The 23,568-nt window shown below is 36.0% G+C and overlaps 1 protein-coding gene and 1 non-coding gene across 8 annotated transcripts in view; one reads left to right on the forward strand and one right to left on the reverse strand.

Moving 5' to 3' along the window:
• The window catches only part of OSBPL1A (oxysterol binding protein like 1A), a 193,577-nt gene that overhangs the window by 144,363 nt on the left and 25,646 nt on the right, over nt 1-23,568 (forward strand). For all 7 annotated transcript variants that reach the window (XM_006920023.3, XM_015595746.2, XM_015595744.2 and 4 more), the window contains one exon: nt 15,444-15,519. In XM_006920023.3, the coding sequence (XP_006920085.1) occupies nt 15,444-15,519 (76 nt within the window). The remainder of the gene's footprint in view (nt 1-15,443; nt 15,520-23,568) is intronic.
• Nucleotides 3,164-3,281, reverse strand: LOC112469414. Its single transcript, XR_003042617.1, has one exon. It is a non-coding gene; the product is annotated as a 5S ribosomal RNA (ribosomal RNA).

Below are 23,568 nucleotides of genomic sequence, written 5' to 3' on the forward strand. Positions count from 1 at the left end.
AACACAGTTGGGGCAGTTAACAGTTCTTTCCATGAGTGAATCAAGTAGATAGTTTATAACCATAGATTCTTCACAGTATTTTACTTTTGTGCTCTGATGCTCTGAGTCTTTTAGTACCTTAGGTATATTGTCAAGAATTGTAGTAGGTGAAAGTGTACCATGATCATAAGACAGTTGAGAACCATCAGCTTAATGTGCTTTTTCTCTTCTGGGTTTGGTTCTGGTGACTTAGAATAGCTATATGCTTTAGTAAGCATTTGATCTGTCCATGCTTCAGCCACTTCATCTCTAAAATAAGCAATACTGTAAAAGCACTGTCTAGTAGCAAGATGGCTAGAACCTAGGTCTGTCTGCTTTCTACAGCCGCTGCCTTCTGAGCATATGTGTCAACTTCAGATCCAGAGCTCTTTACAATATTGTACGTAATATTAATGGCTATAATTTACATTGGGTTATAAATTTGTATGTATAAGGTATTTGCACAAACTCCAAAGCTTTTGATTCTGAAAATATCTGAGTTATAGATAGGGCAGATACTATGATTATATTCTCAATTTTACAGATGAAAAAACTGAAGCACAGAAAGTTTAATTGACTCGACCAAGATCACTCAGCCAATCAGTGATGGGACCTGAATTCAAACCAGGTTTTCTTACCTAGAGCCTCTGTTCTTTTCTTAAAATTATAAAGATTTATAGATGTTTAGAGTAACAAAGATTTACATACTTAGACAAAAGACTTTATATTCTGAATTTAAGGCAGTTTGTCCCAGCCTTGAATTAATGCAGTTATGTTTTTCTTTTATGTGATCATTTATGGAGAATTAACATCATAGTTCCAAAGGATTTATTAAGCACCCATCTGCTGTTGGCTCAATGCTGGGCACTATTACAAATTGAAATGGACATGGAACTTGTTTTCTGGGTCTTTATAAATTTCCACTTGTATCGACAGGAGCATACAAAAGAACACATGAACACATTTGGTTTACAATGAACACATGAACACATTTGGTTTACTGGCAATGAAAGTTCTACCAGTTTTAAACAGATCAGGGATAAAAATTTGTTCTCCTTAAACAATCCTAGAGGAAGAAATAATTTTCTCTTTCTATAATCTCCATTATCTACCAACTTCCTACCAAAGCAGAATACTCTAAAGGATGCAGGAATGATCAAAGGTGTAATGTGTTCATGGAAATTACTTATTTCTCCTCAGTAATTTTGCATTCAGTTATTATTAGTGAAAACCAAGCTTTGCAGCTACTTTACTTCAGGATACGATTAACATAACATATCTTATCAGAAAGAACAAAAATATCTCAGGTCAGGCACACTGTTTGGATCTGATTGTGTTTTAGGACACTATATAATCTTTCCTAGCAGAAGAAACCTGTTCTTTGCAGTACAGATATTTCACTATACTTAGTACAGTCAGAAAGGAAACAGAAGGGATACTACCATATATGTCAGATAACACCCCTGGAGGTATTATGTGTCACAGAGCAGGAAGGAACCAGAAATTCAACTCTTCCTAGAAATTCTATCCCTCTAATGGTAAGCAGTCAAAAACATCTCAGATCATTTAAAAAAGGAAGTTAAATCAGGCAGTCGGACTGGCTAAAGACGATCACAAACAAATGGTTATATTTATTCTGAAAAAGTAGGTGTGGTTTAAAAAGAAGTAAGTCTAAAAAGGCCAGAGCCACAGAAAGAGGCAGAGTGGTATTTGCAGGACACCGCTTTTATTCAGTTTGTCACCGTTTCTGTGTGTGTTCTCTTATTGTTAACTACTCTTTGCATAGTCCCCAGACTCTTCTTTTGGAGATCTGAAGCCCTTGTCTATGGTGTTCTGGGAAATATAAAACCTGTTAAACACAATCTTGCTCCAGAGCCGCATTCACGGATCAAGCACTAAGATCTACTCTGGGGTCTCTCATACCGTGCACTGCCTCCTACCAGACTCCTAATGCAGCTGGTGCACATTTAAATTCCAAAATGGGACATTTCTTAGTATAGCGTCCAAGAAATCTCTCTTACAGTCGGGAAAGACTTCTTTCCCCTCCCCTGCCAACAAAATTACTAGCAATAAAACAGCCTCAGATTCTTTCTAGAATGTGGGGAAGTGTTAGTGGAAGATTCGAGCTCACCATCTTGATGCCTCTCTGCTCCTTAGCTGTCCACACCGCAAGAGGCTTCAGTAAGCTTTCGTGTGAGACAGGAGGAAGATGGTTGGCTCTGATCTGTGCTGTACACACCATGCATTTCATCAGTGCTCTCTGTCATTAAGAGGTGAAAATGACCTTACTGTGGTCTACTATCCTCACTTCATTTCAGTTCCTGTCTGTTCTAGCACCCATGGTGTGAAATCTTATTCTTAGATGGGTCAGCAAAGGTGTACCTTGTCCGTAGGTTAAGGTCTGCCTTTCTGTGCCCTGCCTTTCTCCCAACTGTGCTGGACACCATGAAGCAGACCAAAGTGAGGGAATCCAGGATCCCAGACAGACAACTTCTTTCTAAACCAAAGGACTGGTTCATAGGTATGTTCTGATCAGTTTTAGCTTGGGAATGTGATGGTTCTGTAGGCTAAGTTAATCCAGTAATGGTGACAGACTAACAGGAGTAAGAATTTACCATGTTACTTAATTTGGACAATGAATTTTAAATTTTAGAAAACCAGTAAGAAAATGAATTTGAAATTTTGAGTATACAATTTTAACTTATTAATATCAAGTAAAACCTCTTGTAAAACAAGTATAACACTAGCCTCATTGCTACATATAGCCAGATTTATTGTGATAATCATAGATTTTTTATAATTTAAAAGATCAAAAATAAAAAAAATCTAAAATTATAAAAATACACAGCAAAATCAAGTAGTAATATCAGATAATTACATAAAAATTTTCATTACAGTTAAGTAAACTTAAAATAGGAAAATAGGTTATTGAATTTTTATAAGATGCATAGTAACTAAAAAAGCATATGACTAGTTTTAGGGATCTTATCTTAGACTTGTACTGACCTACTTCAAAGATTCTAGGCTCATTTTATTTTTTTATTTTTAATTTTTATTTTTTTTAGGCGAGGCAACCCTTGGTTAACCTCACAGATTGCAAGGACCTTATCTTGTCATCTTACAATCCCTTATTTTTTATTTTTTACGCCTACAGCACCTGGTCTTCCTAGGTGGTCTCCCATCCAAGTACTAACCAGGCCCGACCCTGCTTACTTCCAAGATCAGACGGGATCGGGCTTGTTCAGGGTGGCATGGCCGTAGACGCTAGGCTCATTTTAGTTGAAGATATCTAGGAGCAGGTTAAATACCCAGCTGTCTGGATAACCCCGTCACCTTCATGTCTGACTCTGCCCTAAGTTATGGTGCTGGTTTATAATGGGCTTCAGAGTGACATTGTAGGTGTGCAGAAAGCACTTGAGATTCTTGTGTATGCCAGAATTCAAACCTGGAAGTTGCTAGAAGATACATTACAATATCAGTCATATAAGAAAAGAGTTGTAAGCGATATATATGGTGTCTTTTTAAGATCTGTCCAAGCTTGCTTCTGTAGAAATGGGGAAAGGTAGATTTTAGGAATTTAATTGTATAGGTAAATTTGTTATTTTAATTGTGTTGATGTTAATATATTAAACATAAAATATTTCATATGTAAGATGCTTTGAGGATCTTAAATCTCTACATATATAAAAGTACAATTTTAGTTAATACTGCGTAACTGAAGAACAATAATAATTTTAAGAGAGCATCAATTTTATAATGATAAAATCAGATTTAATCAAGCTGAAATTCTTTGAGTTCCATGACCAAAGAAACTTATTTTACTCTCAGATTTAAATGTTAGGATAATATGAAAAGTCTTAATGATTCCAAATACCTTTAAACCCATTTAGCTGAAGAAGTGCCAGAGTTTTAAAGAGTTAAAGCAGAATTCAGAAATGAAATAACATTTTGATCAGAAGTATCCCAACTGAAAACATTCTTGAATATTTTGTTGGTCTAGCCTTCTGCAGTCTTCAAAACCAAGCATAGTAGTACTTGAAATTCAGCCTGTATTTGTTGAATAAATGTTTGGTTTTTTATTGACTTGTTCCAAAGTTTCCTAGAGATATACTGAGAAAAGAGGGGTGCCCTTTTGCCGGCTGTCTATGCTAATGGTTCTATAAAGTGGAGTCTGTGGGCCCTTGATGGTGATGGCAGTGGGGGTACTCAGGACCCTTCAAGGGGAACCACAAGGTTAAAATAATTTTCACTATATTACTAAGACATTTGCATTTATTGTTATCATTCACTAATAAGTGTACAGTGGAGTTTTCTAGAGACTACATAATATGTGATATCACAGATTCAATGCAGAAGTAGATACGAGAAGCCAGGTGTCTTCTGTAATCCAAACATTAAAGAAGTTGCAAAAATGTATAATGATGCCAGTCTTCTTAAGTTATTTTTGTTTTGGAAAATAGTTTTGTTGTTGTTGTTGTTGTTGTTTTCATAAAAAAGGTTATTTGTTAACATTGGTTTTACTTTTATTAAATTTACAAGTAAAAGTTAATTTTTTTTAGTTTTTTGAATATAGTAATGATACATATTACCCCCAGTAAAAGAAAACTAACTCTTTGAGGTCCTAAATAATTTTTTTAAAATTTTACTTATTAAATTAGTTTCAAGTATACAGTACATTGGTTAGACATCTATATAGTTCATAAAATGATCCCCCCAATTGCTCCCTCCCTCCTGTGGCCCTCCACCTAGCCAACATAGTAATGCTAACTGCATTCCGTATGCCATGCTCCCCATCGAGGGGTACTAAATAATTTTTAAGAATTAAATTGATCTTAACACCAAAAAGTTTTGAGAAATGCTCATCTATACCAACAAATTATTTTATAGTTTCTTTTCTTTGTCGAAGTAAACTTTATGTACAGTGAAATTCATAGATCTTAAATGTACAACTTGGTGAGTCTTGGCACTTGCACATACCCATGGAACTACCAGCCCCGTCAAGATGTGGATTCTTTCCATCACTCCAGAAAGTTTCCTCTAACTGCCTTCCAGTCAATCTCCACCCTCTAGAGAAAGCCACTGTTCTGATTTCTGTCAATGTAGGTAAGTCTTGTCTGTTCTTGAACTCCATTATAAATGGAATCGTACAGTATGTATTCTTTTTGAGTCTGGTTTGAATCACTCAACATAATGTTTTTGAGATTCATCCTTATTATGTATATCAATGTTTATTATTACTATTAGTATATTATTTATTATTATTATTATTTATTATTATTGAATGGTATGTCATTGCTTGAATATGCAACAATTTGTTTCTCTAGACCCCTGTTGATGGACATTTGGGTTGATTCCAGTTTAGAGTTATAATGAATAAAGCTGCTCTAAGCATTCATATACACATCTTTTTATGGACATGTTTTTATTCTCTTTGTTACATAGGAGTAGATTTTTGGGGTCCTTTAGAGAGTGTATGTTTAGCTTTATAAGATGTCATTATACTGTATTCCAAAGCCATTTCTCAGCAATATGTGATAATTTCAGTTACTCCATGTCCTCACTAACATTTGGTGTTTCACGGGTATGACATGGTATAATGTTATGGTTTTAATTTACATTTCCTAAATGATTTTGTTTACTATCCATCATTATATTTTCCTTTGTGACGTGTCTGAGAGTTTTGCCCATCTTAAATTGGGTTGTATGTCTTTGTGTTATTGATTTGTAGGAATTCTTTATATATTCTTGATACAATTCTTTATCAAATATATTTTCTCTTATATCGTAGCTTGCCTTTCTATGAACAGACATCTTTAATATCTTCTTTGAACAGAAGCTTTTGTTTCTTTACTTTTTAGTTTTTATATGCAGTATAGTTAGATCCAATTTTATTTATTTATTTTGAACAGAAGTTTTTAATTTTGGTAATGTTCACTTCATCATAGTTTTCTTTTGTTAGGACTTTTTTGTGTCCTCTCTAAGAAATCTTTGCCTACCCTAAACGTTTAACCACTTCCTTTGAATCTCTCTGGTATTACCGATAATATGTGTTCTTCAAGGTAACTTCATCAGTATCTTTTGATAAGAATGACAATATTTAATTTCTGAAAGTAAACATATAGCCTTTTTTTGGTTGTACTGTGGAAAAAACTATTTTGTATTATAAATGCATTCTAAGACTGTTTACTCAACCTAGATCCATAATAAATAGAAAACCAGCTGGTATATAGTTTATCTCAGCAACATTTACTGAGGACCGGCTGTGTTCTGACTGCAGGTTCCACAGAGCTTAGAATCTAATGGTAATATGAAATTAACTAAATCTGCAACAACAGCCTTGCATGTTTTCAATAAATCAGTGGAAGGTGAATAGTAGTGTTGCATTCTGTATGGTTCCTTATCCTAACCAGTAGGAAGAAGGGATAGAGAAGAGTGGTAAATTTTCAAAATGGAACTTGATCCTTTTTATGTGACTTTTAAATAAGAATATGTTTACCCATCATTAGAGGGATTACTAGGCTTCTCCTCTCATTACTTCCTTTTCAATCTTTTTTAAAGAGCAGATTTGTGAACTGTATTCCTGATGAACTATGTTAAGGTTGTTTCAAGTAAGATTATACAAAATTTGTGAAGATGAAATAAAACTTATTACTGTAATAATTCTTGTAACTTCGTTTTAAAATCTAATCTTCAATTTTTAATGTAATTTCATTTTATAGTTCTTTCTAATGCCTTCCTAATTTGTAAGACTGTTTCAATGTATTTATTAAACATAAGTAATATAATCGAAATTAAAGATGGTTAGGTTCAAATACAATCCGTGTTCATTAGGATTATATTTAAATTGGGAGAATGGATTTGAGGAGGAGGGGAAAAATTCTTCCTGATAGTTAAAAGGTGATGGTGATAAGTATCTAATAACTGCAAATAGATATATAAACATATAAGTATAAAATACATGTACACATACCAATTTCAGTATTACAGTTCTAGATGTATTTGAAGTCTGATTCTCTATGAAATTATTTTCTTAGATTTGTAGTTCATTCTTTTGATCTTGAACCAGAGGTTAAAATTAGGTTGTTTTTGATTTTTGAAATATCCCAATGAATATTTTGCTACTTAAGATTATGGTTCCTTCAGAATATTTAATAACATGAACAAATGTTTAATTATGAAGTACAAGTGAAAAATCTGTGTTAAGAAATATGGTTTTGAAAATGTTTTCTTAAGAATGACTTAGAGACAGAAAATGTGATTATTTGTGTTCTTCATACCTCACTTGCTACATATCCATCTCTCATTTTTTTTCACTGTTTTTCGCTCTTTGGCTCATTTTAACTTAAAGAGACATTAGATAAAACCATTTATTTTAAAACATGGAGCACCTGCTGCATGCAGGGGAGAACAGAAATAATCCCTAACTTCAGGAAGAATTATGTACAGTCTAGTGGGTGGCAGTTGTGTACCAAAATAACAGAGGGGATGATGATAGGGAAAATAAAAAATTGTGAAATTACTTGCCAACCTCAGTGTTTTAAATCCAAACATTGGAGTTGCTTTTAAAATCTTGTTGGTGACAGCATATTTGAGTTTGAGCTCGTTCCTTCCCCTAGGAGGTGCCTGAGTAGAGGAGCCATGCTTAAAGCCTTCCCCAAGGATGTATTTGGTGAAATGAAGTATCCTCAAGTTTGTTTTAATACTCTTTAATAATGTCTATGGAATGTTTAAAGCACAATACAATTCATTTTGGGATTTGTTAGTATATTCCCTTTCATCATTTCAATGAAATGAAAAATGTTATTTGGACAGAATTGTTCTGGCACTTTCACCCAGATCATATGACATTAAAACAAAGAATACTAACAAAAAACAAGAAAGAAAGGGACTCTACCCAGTGGGAGCTCCTCCCCAGTTGCTTCATTCTGCCTTAACCGTAGTCTGTTTAAAGAACCTTTGTTTAAGATTTCCCCACCTCCTAATCAGAGGTTCTGAGGCCAGGGTCCGAAGTTCCAGAAATAACCTCAGGTTTTACTGGTGTCTGATTACAAGTGAGACCATTGACTAAACTGTTCATCCTCCTGGGTAATGCCTTACCAGGGAGAAACAGCACAAATCTTGAATCATTTCATTGCTTGTCTCTACAGTAATAGAGGTAATTCTTACCGATTTCTCTGTGCAAACCTTTGTATAGTTATGAATATTGTTTCATAAGCAACCATTTTTCTGAATTGTTTTTTGAAACTAACTAGTAAAGTGTTCCTCCAGAAAGTAGTATAATTTCAAATCTTTAACAACTCAAAAAAGTGACATGTTTTTTCCCTGAAATAATTGGTAATAGCATCAATACCCACTTTATGTCAAGAGTTTCTACCTGCCAGGCACTGAGCAGAAATTGCATAGTAAAAAACTATATATTTTATATTTGATCATGCGGTACACACATATAGGAGTGTGTGAGCATTACTGGAACAAAATTTTCATTTGCAATACCTATCCTTGCTATGTGTATTTTATTTTATTTTTTAATGTACTGATTATATGAACCATTAAATTGAGTTTACAAACTACCAATGAATAGGTCCAAAAGATTGAAAAAACACTATTCTATATGCATTGTCTCATCGGAACCTCACCATGACCATATAAAATAGTATTGTCATTCTCTAAGTAGAAACACTGAGGCTCGGAATAATTGGGGCTTGTTCAAGTTTACACAAAGTGGCCATCAGAACTCTGAAACCCAGGAGCTCAGGATCTGAAGTTCAAGGATCCCAGTTCTACCACTCATTACATTTGTTACTATGGACAAGCACAGGGTCTGAAATGGAGTAAACAATAAATATTAGCTATTAGTATTCAAACACTTTATCTTGGTAGAATTCATTTAAAGTTAGCTAGATGATATTGTGATGTCACAGCATTTGTGAAAATGTTGCTTTTAAAAAACAACTTTTCCTGTCCTCCCTGAAGCATACGTATCAATGATCAAGGGTCTTTTTAAAGGAAATAGAAGCTGGAATGAAGCTAAATAAAAATGTAGACTATTAAGATTCCAGGAAGCCCGGGTAAGACAAATGTTGGAGAGAGAGCTCCTCTGTCTTGTAAGAAAGGGAGCTGGGTGACTTCACAGGCCCCATTGTGACAGGCATAGAGGCCAGAGGGCATAAGAATCTTAAGCTGTGGTGACAAGTGGTCCACAATGAACAAGCAAGGACAAACTAGCTGTTTTTGTGTAGAGATAGGGTCTTGAGATAGACATATTTATTTTGATCGCTTCAAGAATTTGATTGCATCCTAAATAAAAGATTAATAAAAGACTGAAGGAACTTTACCTTTGGAATGTAAACACGCAATGCAGTATACATATGACATATTATTGAATTGTATACTTGAAACCTGTATAATTTTATTAACAAATGTCACCCCACTAAATTTAATAATAAAAAAATGTAAAATACACATGTAAAAAAGACATAAATGATTAATATCTATTATATGCAACAGATTCTTACAAATTGACAGAAAAAAATCTAGTGATTATAAAATGATATAAAAGACAGTTTATAGATGTATAAACCCAAATGGTTATTAAACATAGGAAAAGATGTTCTAATTCACTAGTTGTCAAAGAAAAACAAAATAGCAATGTGATATCACTTTCTAGTAGTCAGAATGATGGAACTTGCAAAAGAACACCTCTTGACACAGTTACTGCTGGTAGGGCTGTGGGGAAAAGCGTCCTCATAGATTATTGGTAAAATGTAAAAATGTTAAAAACCTTTCAGAAAGCAATCTGGCAACATCCATGGAAGTGTAAACTAGAGGTACTTTTTGACCCAGCATGGGTATGTTCTATTTGTGACTAAGAAAATGTGGAAAGGTATAGAAAAATACTTTTTTAACATGGGTTACAGGATGGCACAGTGGTGACAGAGATGCAGAAGTGAGTTGGAAAGCAGAAAGAAGAGGCAGGAAGAAAGACTGCATAAAAAATAAAACCAGCATATATGATATGCTATATACACTTGCATGCATACAGATATTGAAAAGATGGATGTACTTATTTATATCTATCAACTTGAATGTCCTTAGTATATTATTTAGTGATTAGACAGTGTGAACTGTAGAGTAAAATTTTAATTAAAAAATATATGCTTGTATATGCCTGTGCAGGGAGAGAAATATTGGAGGGAGCACTCCAGGCTCTTACAATGGTATGGGAGATGAGAATAGATGACTCTCTAGTTCTTTATCTGTGGAGTGTTTCATTTGTAATATAATGCATTATTTTATAATTTGAAAAGTGAACTATATCTTTTTTCCCCATTTACTTATGTTTACTTTCATGTGGTAAATGCTTGAGATTATTTTTGTTGTATGTTGTCTTGGTTTTGATATGGAATTTGAATTTCTAAAAATTTAAGAATGAGATTAGAAAACTTTATGATGTAAGAGATTAATGTTTTTCTGGAGTGACTCTTAATAGCATAACGAATTGTTTTTATTTTGTCCATGGGGGAAATACCGAAAGATAATCGTTTTTTAAAGTTTCACATATAGATTTTGACCCTAATATGTATAGTCTTTCCAAGTAAATAGGTTTGATTTGGCTAGTTATACTACAAATAGAATCAAAAGGCCAATATTAGACTTGGAAAAGTTATCTGCAATGTAGATGGTGAATAAAATATTTGTAATATACAAAGAGCTCTTACAAATTGAGAAGCTAAGTCAGTGGGCAGATGATATCACCAACGAATATGAATGTTTAATATGTTTGTACTTTATAAAAATAACAGAATTTTTAAAATTCTTTAAAACTTATATACAGTTAAAGCGAAACCTCGTTTCTGAAAGACTGTAATTGTCTCAGGCACTAGTTTTCTTAGTACAAATAGAGCTGCCAAATAAGGTGACTTGTACAGCCACGTAGCTGGCCTTGGAGGTTTGCTCAGGTTGTGCAAATAAGCGATTGCAGAAACATCTGCTGTGGCCCTGGTTCCCATCGCACGGTTCTTTTATACCCTCTGTGGAAAAGATCCCCCACCCCAGTATTACGGTATCTCAGTAGATTACATTCATGCTCGTACACAAGACCCAGAAAAGCTCATGTGGCTTCATGAAAATTAAGAAGCAAACCTGAAAAGCATGAAACCCCAGATAGCTAATTTCAGCCGAAGCTTAATTTGCCTCCCTTTGTTTAATAATCTTTTTCTTCTCTTTTTTCAAAGACTTTCATGAGCAAACAGTGTTCTCTGTTTAACCTAGTAATCCATGGAGCGGGAACGCAGTGGGCCCGATATCCAGCAGGTGGATAGAGAGGACCTGCAGTTCACGGGGATTCAAGGCTCTGTCAGGATGAGCCTTTCGTATAATTTCTGCCATCTAAAAACATCTTAAAGATTTGGGGGGATGAGATCTCCTGAACTTGTACAACTTTTTTCAGAATAAAGGGGATTCTGGTGCAGCATTTGTTAGTCACACTTCATAAATTAATTTGGTTCAGTTTGGGGTCTGTCTACAACACTGGGGGGCAGGGAATAATGGTGGGATAACAAGCGGAGCCATTTGTATCACAAAGAACACCCGTGATGGGGGTTTTCATTAAAAAAAACCCAGTTACTTTTTTGTTATGTAGATAGCCATAATGTCATCTGTATGGTTGAAAATAGAACCAGGACATATCGCTCTCAGTCCCTGGTACAGGGTGTTTTTTCTCTGTGTGGAGAAAAAAAGGAAGCATAGAATTCAAGATAATGACTCTCAGATAAACTCCAAGGGAAGAGAATAATTTATCTTTGATTTCAGGCTGAAATTTCTGATTGCTGCTCTCTGTTCTTATTTCTGCCTGGAGTAACACCTTCTTTATCCAATATCAGTAGAGATTTTTTTTTTTTCCCCTGGTATGGGAAGTAAAATTTTTAAATGCAGAAATGTATCTTTTTCAGTACAAATTATTTTTTAATAATTTATTCCTTTTGCTGCTTTTAAATAATACTGCAGAATATCTAGCATTTTCTTGATGATTAGATTATAGGCAGGGTTGTCTCACAAGGACTGTAGACTCCTATGTTTGAGCAATTTTTTACTCTTCCCCTACAATCTTAGAGCAGTTCTAATCTTGTTTTCAGAAGTGATCACGAAAATCCTTATGTCCAATAGTAGTCACTAGCCCTGCGGCGTTTTGAGCACTTGAAATATGGTTAGTGTGACTGAGAAACTGAATTTTTAGTCTTATTTAATTTTAATTATTATTAAGTTTAATTTGTAAAAATAAGCTAGAATAAGATATTTTTCCAATGAACGTAACTTTAGTGTTTTGTTAAGATTAATTTCACTTTGCTGAAAACGTAGTAGCTAAATTGAGATGTGCTCTAAGTGTAAAATACATGCTAGGTTTTGAAGACAGTATGAGAAACAAATCTGAAGTACCTCATTAATATTTTATATTGATTACATGTCAACATGCTAATATTTTGGATGTTAATATTCAAATTAAATTTATTTTGCCCGCCCTCTTTTTTTTTACTCTTTAAAAATATAGCCACTATAAAATTTAAGATTATCTGTGAAGCCTTCGTTGTATGTTTATGGCAGGTTTTTCGGCTTTGGCACTGACCCTTGGGCCGCACAATTCTTTGTTGTGGAGGCCTGTCTTGTTTTCTGTAGGATGCTTAGCAAGATCCCTGGCCCTTCCTGATCTAGACCAACTTCCCACCCAGTGCAGGAGTGCCTTTCTGGATGGTGACTGAAAGCGATCCTCCTGTCTCTGTTTGAAACCCTTCCTTATTAAGAATCTTTTTCCTCCCATTTTTGGAATTAATTATAAGACAGGGCTCTGTGTTAGCTGTCCTTTAACTTCCATCAATGGTCCAATTCTAATCCCTTGAGTAGCACAGATTAAACCAAATTCTTTACGAAAGAGATAATGTGTACTCAGAGGCCTTATAAATTCCAAAGTTTATTCAACAAATACTTAAACTCTTTCTTTGTGTTAGGCACTGTTCTAAGCAACAGGGACACAGCAGTGCATGAAACATGAGTTCTCAGGGAGTTTGGGTACCGTTTGGGGTGCATGATCAGCAGGTGGTCAGGAGACCCTACGGCAGGTCACATATCGATTAGTGCTGTGGAGGAAAATGAAGCAGGCGCAGGCGTGTGGGGAATGTGGCTGCTGGGGATGGGGAGCGGGGTTACGGGAATGTTATCACTCATATATCCCCTCCCCGTCCTCTATTACCGCAAGACCTCTCTCATGCCCACTGTTCCCCAGACCTGTACTTGCTTTTGTTTCTTCTGACTACACATTTCCTTCAGCCATTGCTTGAGTTGCTTTCCAGACTTTGCCTTACCTCTGATAAGTCCTCCTGAGTCGGGGAGTTAGGGTTCCTTTTTACAGTGGCCTGTGGATCTGATCCTAGCTCTGCTCTAACTGCTGCAGAGCTACTCGTGGGAATGTTCTGGCTGCTCTTCTTTGGGCAGTCTGAGGTTGCACCTACCTCTTTGGCAGCCTCATCCTGCTGTTGACTTAGATTGCAGTCAACAACCCTCGGTCATTTACTGTGTCTCGATTTCTGCATTGTGTACTTGTCCTCTAGGCCATCATTTGTCTTGCTGCTTCTGATCAGTTTATTCCACACCATGTGGTTTGAAGGAGGGTTTGAGTTTGGCTCTGTGTGTCACAAGAAAATAGTGTGGGCTTTGCCATGTTTCTTTACCTTCCACAATCCCTTTCACCTCTGCCTTCTGATTGTGTTTAGAATAGATAATTAATGTTGCAGATAACTTGGCCTCCTCATACCTGAATGATTACCACATTTTCATAAAACACCACAAAGAGTTATGTGCATAAAAATGAGTATTGGATATTCCTGGGTGGGATTCTTGGCTGGCAGTCCTGTGACGATTTCTAAATTGAGAATAAAAATAAAGCTTGGATGTCTCCTCTTTCTTGCTTCCAAAATATTTCTTGCTTTTCTTGCCCTTCTGCTGTTCTTGCCTTTAATCAGAATAGTAACATATATATTTGATGTAAGCATTCGTTGGGGAGAATTACAGCTCCTCGTTCAGTCTTCACAAAGCTTATTCAAGCTCATAACTTCCTAGGTATATGTTACACTTGTGACTGACTTTTTCATACACAGGAGATGAAAAATTTAGTTTATATATGTTTCTAAAACCATATCATACATGCAAATGTTAGATAACAGCAGAGATTCTATCCCCGGGTTCCATTGTTCGTGTCACAGAGATTGATAGTCTTGGATTGGGCAGAATGTGATTTAAATACCATCTGTGGCCACTTAACCAGCAGATTGGTTAGATGACAGATCTGCCAAATGAGCAATGCGTGTTCTTAGAAAAAGCAATCGGAAGAATTTTACCATAGATGATTTTAAAATATTACTTATTTAAAATCTTAAAACTTTATTAACTTCTATAACTCAAATTAATTAATTTAGTTTATAGAAGTTCTTTAGAAGATAAATTTTTTGTTTAATATTTTCTTTATTACTTTAGTTTCGTGGGTATATTTCAAATGGTAGCTAGAAAACCAGCATCCCTTGCCATAACCTAAGGTAACAGAAGAGAATGCGTTATTATAACAGCTTTAGAAAATTGACCTGGGGACCTCTTACACTTCCCCCTGGTCACACTGCTTTTGTGGTCCTTGAAAGAGGATTGGCTTCCTGCAGGCCACACCTGGCCTCAGGATGCCTGAGCTCAGATGTGCTGCTCATTCACGCCACAGACCCTCTCTGCCTCTGACAGCTACCCTTCTTCTGCCTACTCCCAAAACCGCGCAGAGGTTTCGAGAATGCCTCTGCTGTAGAGGCTAATTTGTAAGGGGCTTTCCAGTTTATCCAGAGTCACTACATTTTGTTCAGTCTCATTGTCTTTGGGAAAGTCCTAATGTATGTGATGCAGCACCTAAATTTTACTTTGGCTTTTATAGTTTTTCATTTTCCTATTTAATTTCTTAAAATACCTTAAACTAAGCTCTGGGATGGCATTTTGTTTACATTATTTAGCAACTAGAGTAAAATAATTTATTAAGTATCAGAACATGACAGATGTGTCTTGACCCAAACAACGGGGTCAGACATGCCAGCACATGAAATGACAGCATCCTTCCAAGGTGGTCCAAACAGCTAGACACCAACCCGGCAGACCTGGGAGAATTCAAATGAGAATCCTGCTGAGAACATAGGGCCAGTTGGTGTGCTGCGAAACTTTTCAGAAGCCGGAAGTGTAGTGAAGAGGATTACATCCCCAGGTTGACCCTGCTGTACCTCGTCTTTGACACATGTTTTTAGGGTATATGCATAATATGCTCTCATATTAATGACAATAACTTTTTCTTCCCAATGTCAACGGCATTAAAATTACATCTTTCTTTTTTATTTTTCTTTTATTTTCAGAACAAGCTTACCCTCCCCTATGTTTTCCAGAAATGACTTCAGTATCTGGAGCATCCTGAGAAAATGTATCGGAATGGTAAATTAACTATTAATTCTGTAATATAATTCTATAATATAACATTAAGCAGATATGTGTTTCATCATATATCCTTTGGAAGGGAACCTTAATGTTGGCATAAGTATTTATAGAAACTTTGAGAATCAGAAATTGGGAAAAATCTTACTAGGTTTTCCTGATAGAATTCGAACCACTCTTTATGCAATTTAATATGGCTTTAATGTGACTTTTCATTGTAAGGAAATAGAAAACTAAAATGTTCTTTTCCTCTTGTCACACCACATTTGTATTTTCCCATAGAATTACCCAGAAATTCTCTCAGAAAGAACAGACTCCCCAAAGTGTAGAATTTAATTTCACTTAGATTTCTGTGCATAGAGCAGGTTTTTGCTCTATGAATTTGTAACTGTGGATATGAGATATTTGGAATATGTCTCCACTTAGTTAGCCGTGCAAGTGGATCTGATTTTGGGGATGGAGGGCGGGCAGCAGATGGCAAAATTTATTATATAAATACTTGGATTCCCTTGAAAATAGTCGTCCACATCTCCGCCTTGGTGTCAGGCTAGAATTCTGAATAAAGTCGTCTTAATTCTTCTAGCATGACCTTTGACCCACTAGAATGATGAAAATTTAAAAACATGTCAGTCTTGAGCTGCTAAAGAATCTGCCTAGATGCTCGTTACCTTTGTAAATTTTGCAATCTAGCGTGCAACCTGGGGGCACTCCAGGAGCTTTACTGCACTGATAAGTATAGGCACTTTCTATACATTTTCACTCTGATGCTTGAAATCCTTTCAACTGGTGATGTGCCCACTTTGGCATTTTTCTAATATCCCTGTTCTCTGCTTGGGGTAATGTCATCTGAGACTTACCTAAATATAATTTCCAAAGCGCTAATCCCAGAAACATTCATTTTAAACAAATATTTTCTGATCCTTCTGTATGGAGAATAATTCAACTAAGCTCTGTAGCTGGATGATGTGGGATTTATCCCAGTCCTGCCACTTCCTGTCCATAAGACTCTGCTGTCTGTCCATGAGTAGCATTTCTTCCTGTGTAAATTAGGAGAATAATTTGTACCTTACAGGTATATTGAGAGATTAATAAGATAATTTATGTAAAATGTATAAGATAGTCTCTGGTTTAGCAGAATGCTCAGTGTCATTATTAATAGCTAATCATAACTGAGAATTCGAAGACGTGGGGCTCTCATTCTATTTCTATTAAGATTCATCAGGACAAATTAAATGTATATGTGTTAAATAAAATGTTATACATTTTAGTCTCTTTGGAACTGAAATTTTCAGGACAAAAAATTAATATATTCTACAGAGTCAGTATTGTTCAAACTTTTACTAAACATACTCACTGTGGTGATCTAGGATGCAAATTTGTATGTGTGCATGAATTAAAACCAGTTTCGCAAAAGAATACTCATCGTTACAACAAATATTTTCTGTTACGTTAAATTAATGGCGATTTCAACTTTGGTTTCACAACCTGCTAATGAATGAAACCCACAGTTACCGTAGAATTGGTACCACAGCGGTCTAGGGCTAATTTGTCAACAAAGTTTGTGAGAAAACTTCAGATGTGGTTTAGTCTTTTTTGGCCACTGTGGAAAGTACTTGCTTGAGTCTTTCTCCTACTATCTTGAAAGCAAATGCAAATTAGAGTAAGTTTTACAAGTAATTTTTGGTATCAACCCCTCCAATATCTGCCTCCTTCCCCCCAAAGAAAATAGGTCAGAACTTAAAAAAATAATAGTATCTATAGTTTTAATTGTATTTAAATTCAAGGTGAAGGCGTTTTTACCCATCTCCTCCCCCCCACCCCCACACCCATTGCCCTTTCTATTAGAGTTAGTGGTGCAAACGCTTCACTTTGGGTCCTTTTCCATGTGGGTAAATCGTAGTTACAGAAGTGGTGTGTGCCTTTCAGCTAGCAATTCCTTTAGCTTCACATTCCTAGCTTCTTAATTTTGTAAGATGTCTTAAAAGTAATAGAGGGAATTGAATATTGAACCGTAGCTTTTCACGACGTCTCTGTCAGCATGAGGAGCATGCCAGATCAGAGTGGAAAGTGTGTGCATTCTGCAGGTGAAAAATCACACAATTCTACACTGAACTGGGGCCCGGTCCCAACTTTTTTTTATAATTGATGCCTCTGCTTTATATAGTTTGATATCAATCTGTAGTTTGATATAGATGAGTAGTTTGATGGTGTAATATCGTTATTCAAAATACATGACTTTTAATAACTCATGATTGGTGCTTATCTGCCAGGTATGATCTAAGTATAATTTTATCTTCTATCAGGAAGGAAAGTTAGAGTATCTTCTCCAGGCATTTGTCATCCTGGACCTCAGTGCTGTGCAGCACCTTCTCCAGCCAGGTTCACTTGGCCTCCATCCTCTACTTCCACATACATGCACATTTGCTTTGCCTTTTTCTAAAAAGAATATGGAGACTTAGACTTCCAAAACTAATGACAGCCTTCCTTTTTTCTCCCAGGCTGTTTGGGGCAGAATTATGTTACCAGATCTTGGATTATATTACAAGAAATGAATACTTTATGTAACCGGAATTCAACCCTAATCTCTATGTTTGAAGCTTTTACCAAACTGATTCCCAGCTCAGAATTAATACTGATACTGATTAGTGGTTTGAAACCTTTGTTTCTTATTTCCTTACTCCTGTTGCTTTTTGTTGAAGGACTCTAATCTCATAATCTTGTCGACCTATATTTCCCGTTTTCTTTCTCCACATTAGTCCCATCCCTTTGGGATGTCTCAGCAGGTCTCAACCAGAGGTTGGGTCTTTGTGACTTTGGAAACCAGGGCCAGCACCAGGGTGAGACAAGCAAGGCACCTAAGTGCAAAATTTGAGTAGGCACGTGTGCCCAGGGCCATGCAGATGCCAACCCTGTTTCTGCTAAATATCTTAGTGTCATAGAATCTTAGCAGTGAATTATTATAAGAGATGAAGAGGTCTGATATAAATACTGACTTTTTAAAATGAAAATGTTATATCTTTTAAAGGTTTCCAGTGGAACCAAATACCATAGGAATTTGAATACAAGAGCAAGCTGTTCTTTACGAGTTGAAAAGTTTATAGTTCCATTTGCTCCTTTAACATATATTTCCATTCCATATTTCCTATAGAATATTATCCTACCTTAATTTTTTTATCTTTGAAGGTCTTTTATGGATTACCCTATTATACTTTTTTATTAAAAATTATTAGGGTAACATTAATCAACAAAATCCCAATAACTTTCAAGTGTACAATTCAACAGCATGTCGTATATATATTGCATTGTGTGTTCACCACCCAAAGTTATAGCCTATGACCATAAGACTTTAGTATTAAAACATTTTTTGCATCAAGTTATTCTTACAAATATTAGTATATGAGTAATCAAATAACAAACATTACAAAATTTATGAAACAATTGAAATGTTATTTGTAATATTGATTTTTTTCCAGTGGAGTTTAGATATCTGAGAATGAATATCACCTATTACTAGAATGAGACAAGATTTTCAGTAACAGTTATGTTCTTATTTTTTAATAGCATCAAGGATTGAGAAATCTTGCTCATATTAATAGACAGATGCAAGTAGGAGTTCTGTGTTTTTATCTAGCAAAATCATTCAGTTCTTTGACCTTTTCCCAACTATATTCTAAAAATCAGATAATGTATTATCAAAAATAATTTTTTACAAGGATCCATAAGCTGACAACTCAATGAGAACTTTCTTCATTGTTATTGAAAACGAAAATTTGGAAAACTCTAACTTGCAAAAAGTCTTGTTACCTTTCGTTGAAGTTACAGGTATCTTGGTCTCTAGGAAATGAACTGCAGAAACTTTATCAGGGCTCTTAACTCTGGGTTCATTAACTGTTTGCTCTCACTCAGGTATACCTTACAGTGTTAAGAAAATTGGAATATTTTTCCATGGAAACACATCTTTGCCAATATAATGTTTTTTGATGAAATGCTTTTACCTTGTCATGGAGCTTTAAAATTTTTTCCCTCAAAATTCAGGTTTAGCTCATTCACTCGATGTAGAATGCCTGCCACATAAGCAGAGGGCCAGACTGCACCCAGACATGTCCCAGGCCAACTGACCGTCGGGAATGTGATGGTATTTTTGGATTCACGGATTCAGATAAACATATTAGCGTATGTCACTGACAGCTTCCCCATTCCTGAATTCTAAATGTAAGATCATAAAGATCTAGATAAGATTTGGAGCTTTGCCAGTTTTGGTACATTATAAATACTGCTCGAGAGGTGGAGGACAGAAGCAGCAAAGGTAGTTAAACAAAATCTAGCATCTCTACCGCCTCACTCCACGATGACTTGAAATCAGAGTATCCAGATGTGGGAGAAGTGGCTGGAAGACCCTGTTTATAATGTCAAGTCTTTCCCTTAACTGGAAGAGTGGAGGTTATGGAGCTCTCATACAGATTAATAATGGCTTGATTAAAAGAGGCTCCACTGATGCCAGCACTGTTTTTCTAAACCTACCTTTGTTTGGTACCCTAAAGGTTTTTACATTTAAGAATATTATACTATGACTCAGGATGGTACAAGGTACGTCTTTTTTTCTTTTTTTAAGTAGCAGAAGGATGATTGTAAAAGGAGAAGGGAGAAAAGAGGAACAGCGTGACATCTCCAGTGCAGGTGCATTCTTGCACCCAACAAGCTCTTAGGTAAGGGCATGTATGGAGGCTGAGCATCTGGACATTGATTCCCTTAAAGCATCTCTACCCAGGAATCTGCCAGATGGTCTTTATGTCCCTTGAATGAATACATTGTGAAGATGCCCAGCTTCCAGCCAGTGCTTCGGTTGCGCTTCCACATTCCCAGATAGTGGATGGCCAGCCTTTTGTTAGATTCCTCCAGCAAGTGGACTGCCCCTGCCTCCTAGACAGAAAGATTAAGAAAGGAATATCTTTTTGCTCATAGCTTTTCTTGTCTTTCCTCCCTCTTTTTGCCACTGGTTGCACCAAGGTGCCGATAGCATAGTTCCGTTCACACACAAATAAAACACCCTTTTCCTGCTCCATAGTTCTTTTATTTGTGGGTGCGTGTCTTCCACTCATACCCCCGTTGTGTTCCCTCTGGGCTGGCAAGAACCTCTGAAGCAAGATAAACTAGTTTACAGTAGGCATCCTGTGGGGAGGGAGTGGACTGAGCAACAGAAGATGAGAAAGACTGTTGACCCTCCAAGGCCCTTAGATGTAAGAAGGGCAACTTTACTTCCTTGGAGCTGTGGGAGATAGAGATGCTGTGGAGAAAGGATTCATTGCCTGCTTCATCCTCCAGAAGGCATATCCAAGAACAGAGCCAAGATGGCTGCCGGTGCTCCACCATCAGTGAAGAGCCCGGAAGCCCACTTAGTGCTTGGCTCACACCCCTGGGTGAGGACTCTGTCTGCAGGCTGGCTGCAGAGTGGACAGACCTAGCCTAAGCCCTAAGTTGAGTTTCTGTCTCCAACCCAGGTCTTAAATATTCACACATTTGGACATTATGGTGCTTGACTTTACATACATGAAATATTTCCCATTTCTGTTGAGATCAAATTTGTTCTTGCCTTCAGGTTGTTTATATAGTGCTCAAGTAATGAAGCAGCCTTCTCTTTTTTTTTTTTTGTCTTCTCAGTTTATCAGCTGATGAGCAGTTGCAATTAAGAGTTTCTTCAGTTTCATCATTGGTTGCTATTAATTTGCATGGATAAATTTAAACTTTGCTTTTAGCTGGGTCACAAGGTAGAATTGCCTGGCATAAATATTTAATTTTCCAGCTGACTGAAGCTCTCAGTGATAAAAGTATTCTAGCTAATGTTTCTTCCTGAAACTTGACCTTCATAATGTACGTTGTTACTTTTCCTATTATTGAAATATACACAATACTGATTAGTTATATACAATATCTAGAGAATGCAATACCAAACTTCATCGTATTGGAGGTAAAAATGGTGTGTCTGCATTTTCAAGCGGGAACAAAATATATTTGGTATCAAGTTTTTCATTACATATCCGGGAACTGTAGATTTTAATAATTAAATGTAAGATTGTTAAAAATAATTACAGACTAACAGCAATAAAATTACAAGTCCATTGCTATATTTTAAAATAGTGTGTAATACTCTTCTGAGAGGTTGAGGTTGTTTGTATGGCAGTCTGGATCCTACATTCTGAGTAGGAAAGTGTTTAAATTACTCTGAATTTTAAAATTGAATTTAAAGAACCTGTTAGAATTTTAGGAGCTTTTCAGATGTCTAAAAAATAATCTACCCATTAAACTGATAATAAAACCATGTCCTTCATGCTTTGGTCTCCAGAGTTTACACTGCACCCTTGACTGCTTTGCTAAGTCATATAATATCTAGCCCATTGGTGTTGAGCAGCCAATGGCTAGTAGACACTTTCCTATCCCATTCTACATAAGTTTTTCCAGGGAGATATATGTGAAGAAATAGCAATGTAAGAGATGTATAGAGTTGAAATATTAAGTCCCTAGTCCATAACTTGGGAAGGGCTAAAATGCTATGTCAACTCCAGGACATCTCTCACTTCTGCAGTGGGCGTTATATAGTCCTTATAATGTTTTTTATGAAAAACAAACAAACCCAGAATCAAACTTATGGGTTAAGTTCCTCATTCAATTAATTCCTTTAAAATAAGTCTCACCCTGCCATTATGCACAACAAAGTGAAATGCAGAATATAAGAAAGGAGCTGTGCCAGAAACAGCAGAGTTTGTTCACACACTACTCAAGAGATAGGCTCATGTCACCACTGCAGCGAAAACTGTGGTCTCGTTGGTTGCCTAGGACAGCCAGCCAGCCAGCCAGCTAGCCTTGAGAACCTGCCAGTGGGGCCTGCAGTGATCCCTTCTGGCTGGGGCTCCAGGAGGAACAGATGTCCTTTCTCTCAGTCCCTCACCCTTTAAGGTCAGAACTCAGAAAGCCATACTGTCATCAAAGTAGTTTCTTTATAGCTGAGCTGCCCAGGCGACAGGGGGAAGTAGCCCAGCCTTTGAAATTTCTGTCTCTATGCAATCATGGAGAACTTGGCATTCTTGCACACATTACTATTAATAATGCAGGTTGTTTATATAGTGCTCAAGTAATGAAGCAGCCTTCTCTTTTTTTTTTTTTGTCTTCTCAGTTTATCAGCTGATGAGCAGTTGCAATTAAGAGTTTCTTCAGTTTCATCATTGGTTGCTATTAATTTGCATGGATAAATTTAAACTTTGCTTTTAGCTGGGTCACAAGGTAGAATTGCCTGGCATAAATATTTAATTTTCCAGCTGACTGAAGCTCTCAGTGATAAAAGTATTCTAGCTAATGTTTCTTCCTGAAACTTGACCTTCATAATGTACGTTGTTACTTTTCCTATTATTGAAATATACACAATACTGATTAGTTATATACAATATCTAGAGAATGCAATACCAAACTTCATCGTATTGGAGGTAAAAATGGTGTGTCTGCATTTTCAAGCGGGAACAAAATATATTTGGTATCAAGTTTTTCATTACATATCCGGGAACTGTAGATTTTAATAATTAAATGTAAGATTGTTAAAAATAATTACAGACTAACAGCAATAAAATTACAAGTCCATTGCTATATTTTAAAATAGTGTGTAATACTCTTCTGAGAGGTTGAGGTTGTTTGTATGGCAGTCTGGATCCTACATTCTGAGTAGGAAAGTGTTTAAATTACTCTGAATTTTAAAATTGAATTTAAAGAACCTGTTAGAATTTTAGGAGCTTTTCAGATGTCTAAAAAATAATCTACCCATTAAACTGATAATAAAACCATGTCCTTCATGCTTTGGTCTCCAGAGTTTACACTGCACCCTTGACTGCTTTGCTAAGTCATATAATATCTAGCCCATTGGTGTTGAGCAGCCAATGGCTAGTAGACACTTTCCTATCCCATTCTACATAAGTTTTTCCAGGGAGATATATGTGAAGAAATAGCAATGTAAGAGATGTATAGAGTTGAAATATTAAGTCCCTAGTCCATAACTTGGGAAGGGCT

This window comes from Pteropus alecto, unplaced genomic scaffold (genome assembly GCF_000325575.1).
Source record: "Pteropus alecto unplaced genomic scaffold, ASM32557v1 scaffold146, whole genome shotgun sequence".
Classification (NCBI taxonomy): domain Eukaryota; kingdom Metazoa; phylum Chordata; class Mammalia; order Chiroptera; family Pteropodidae; genus Pteropus; species Pteropus alecto.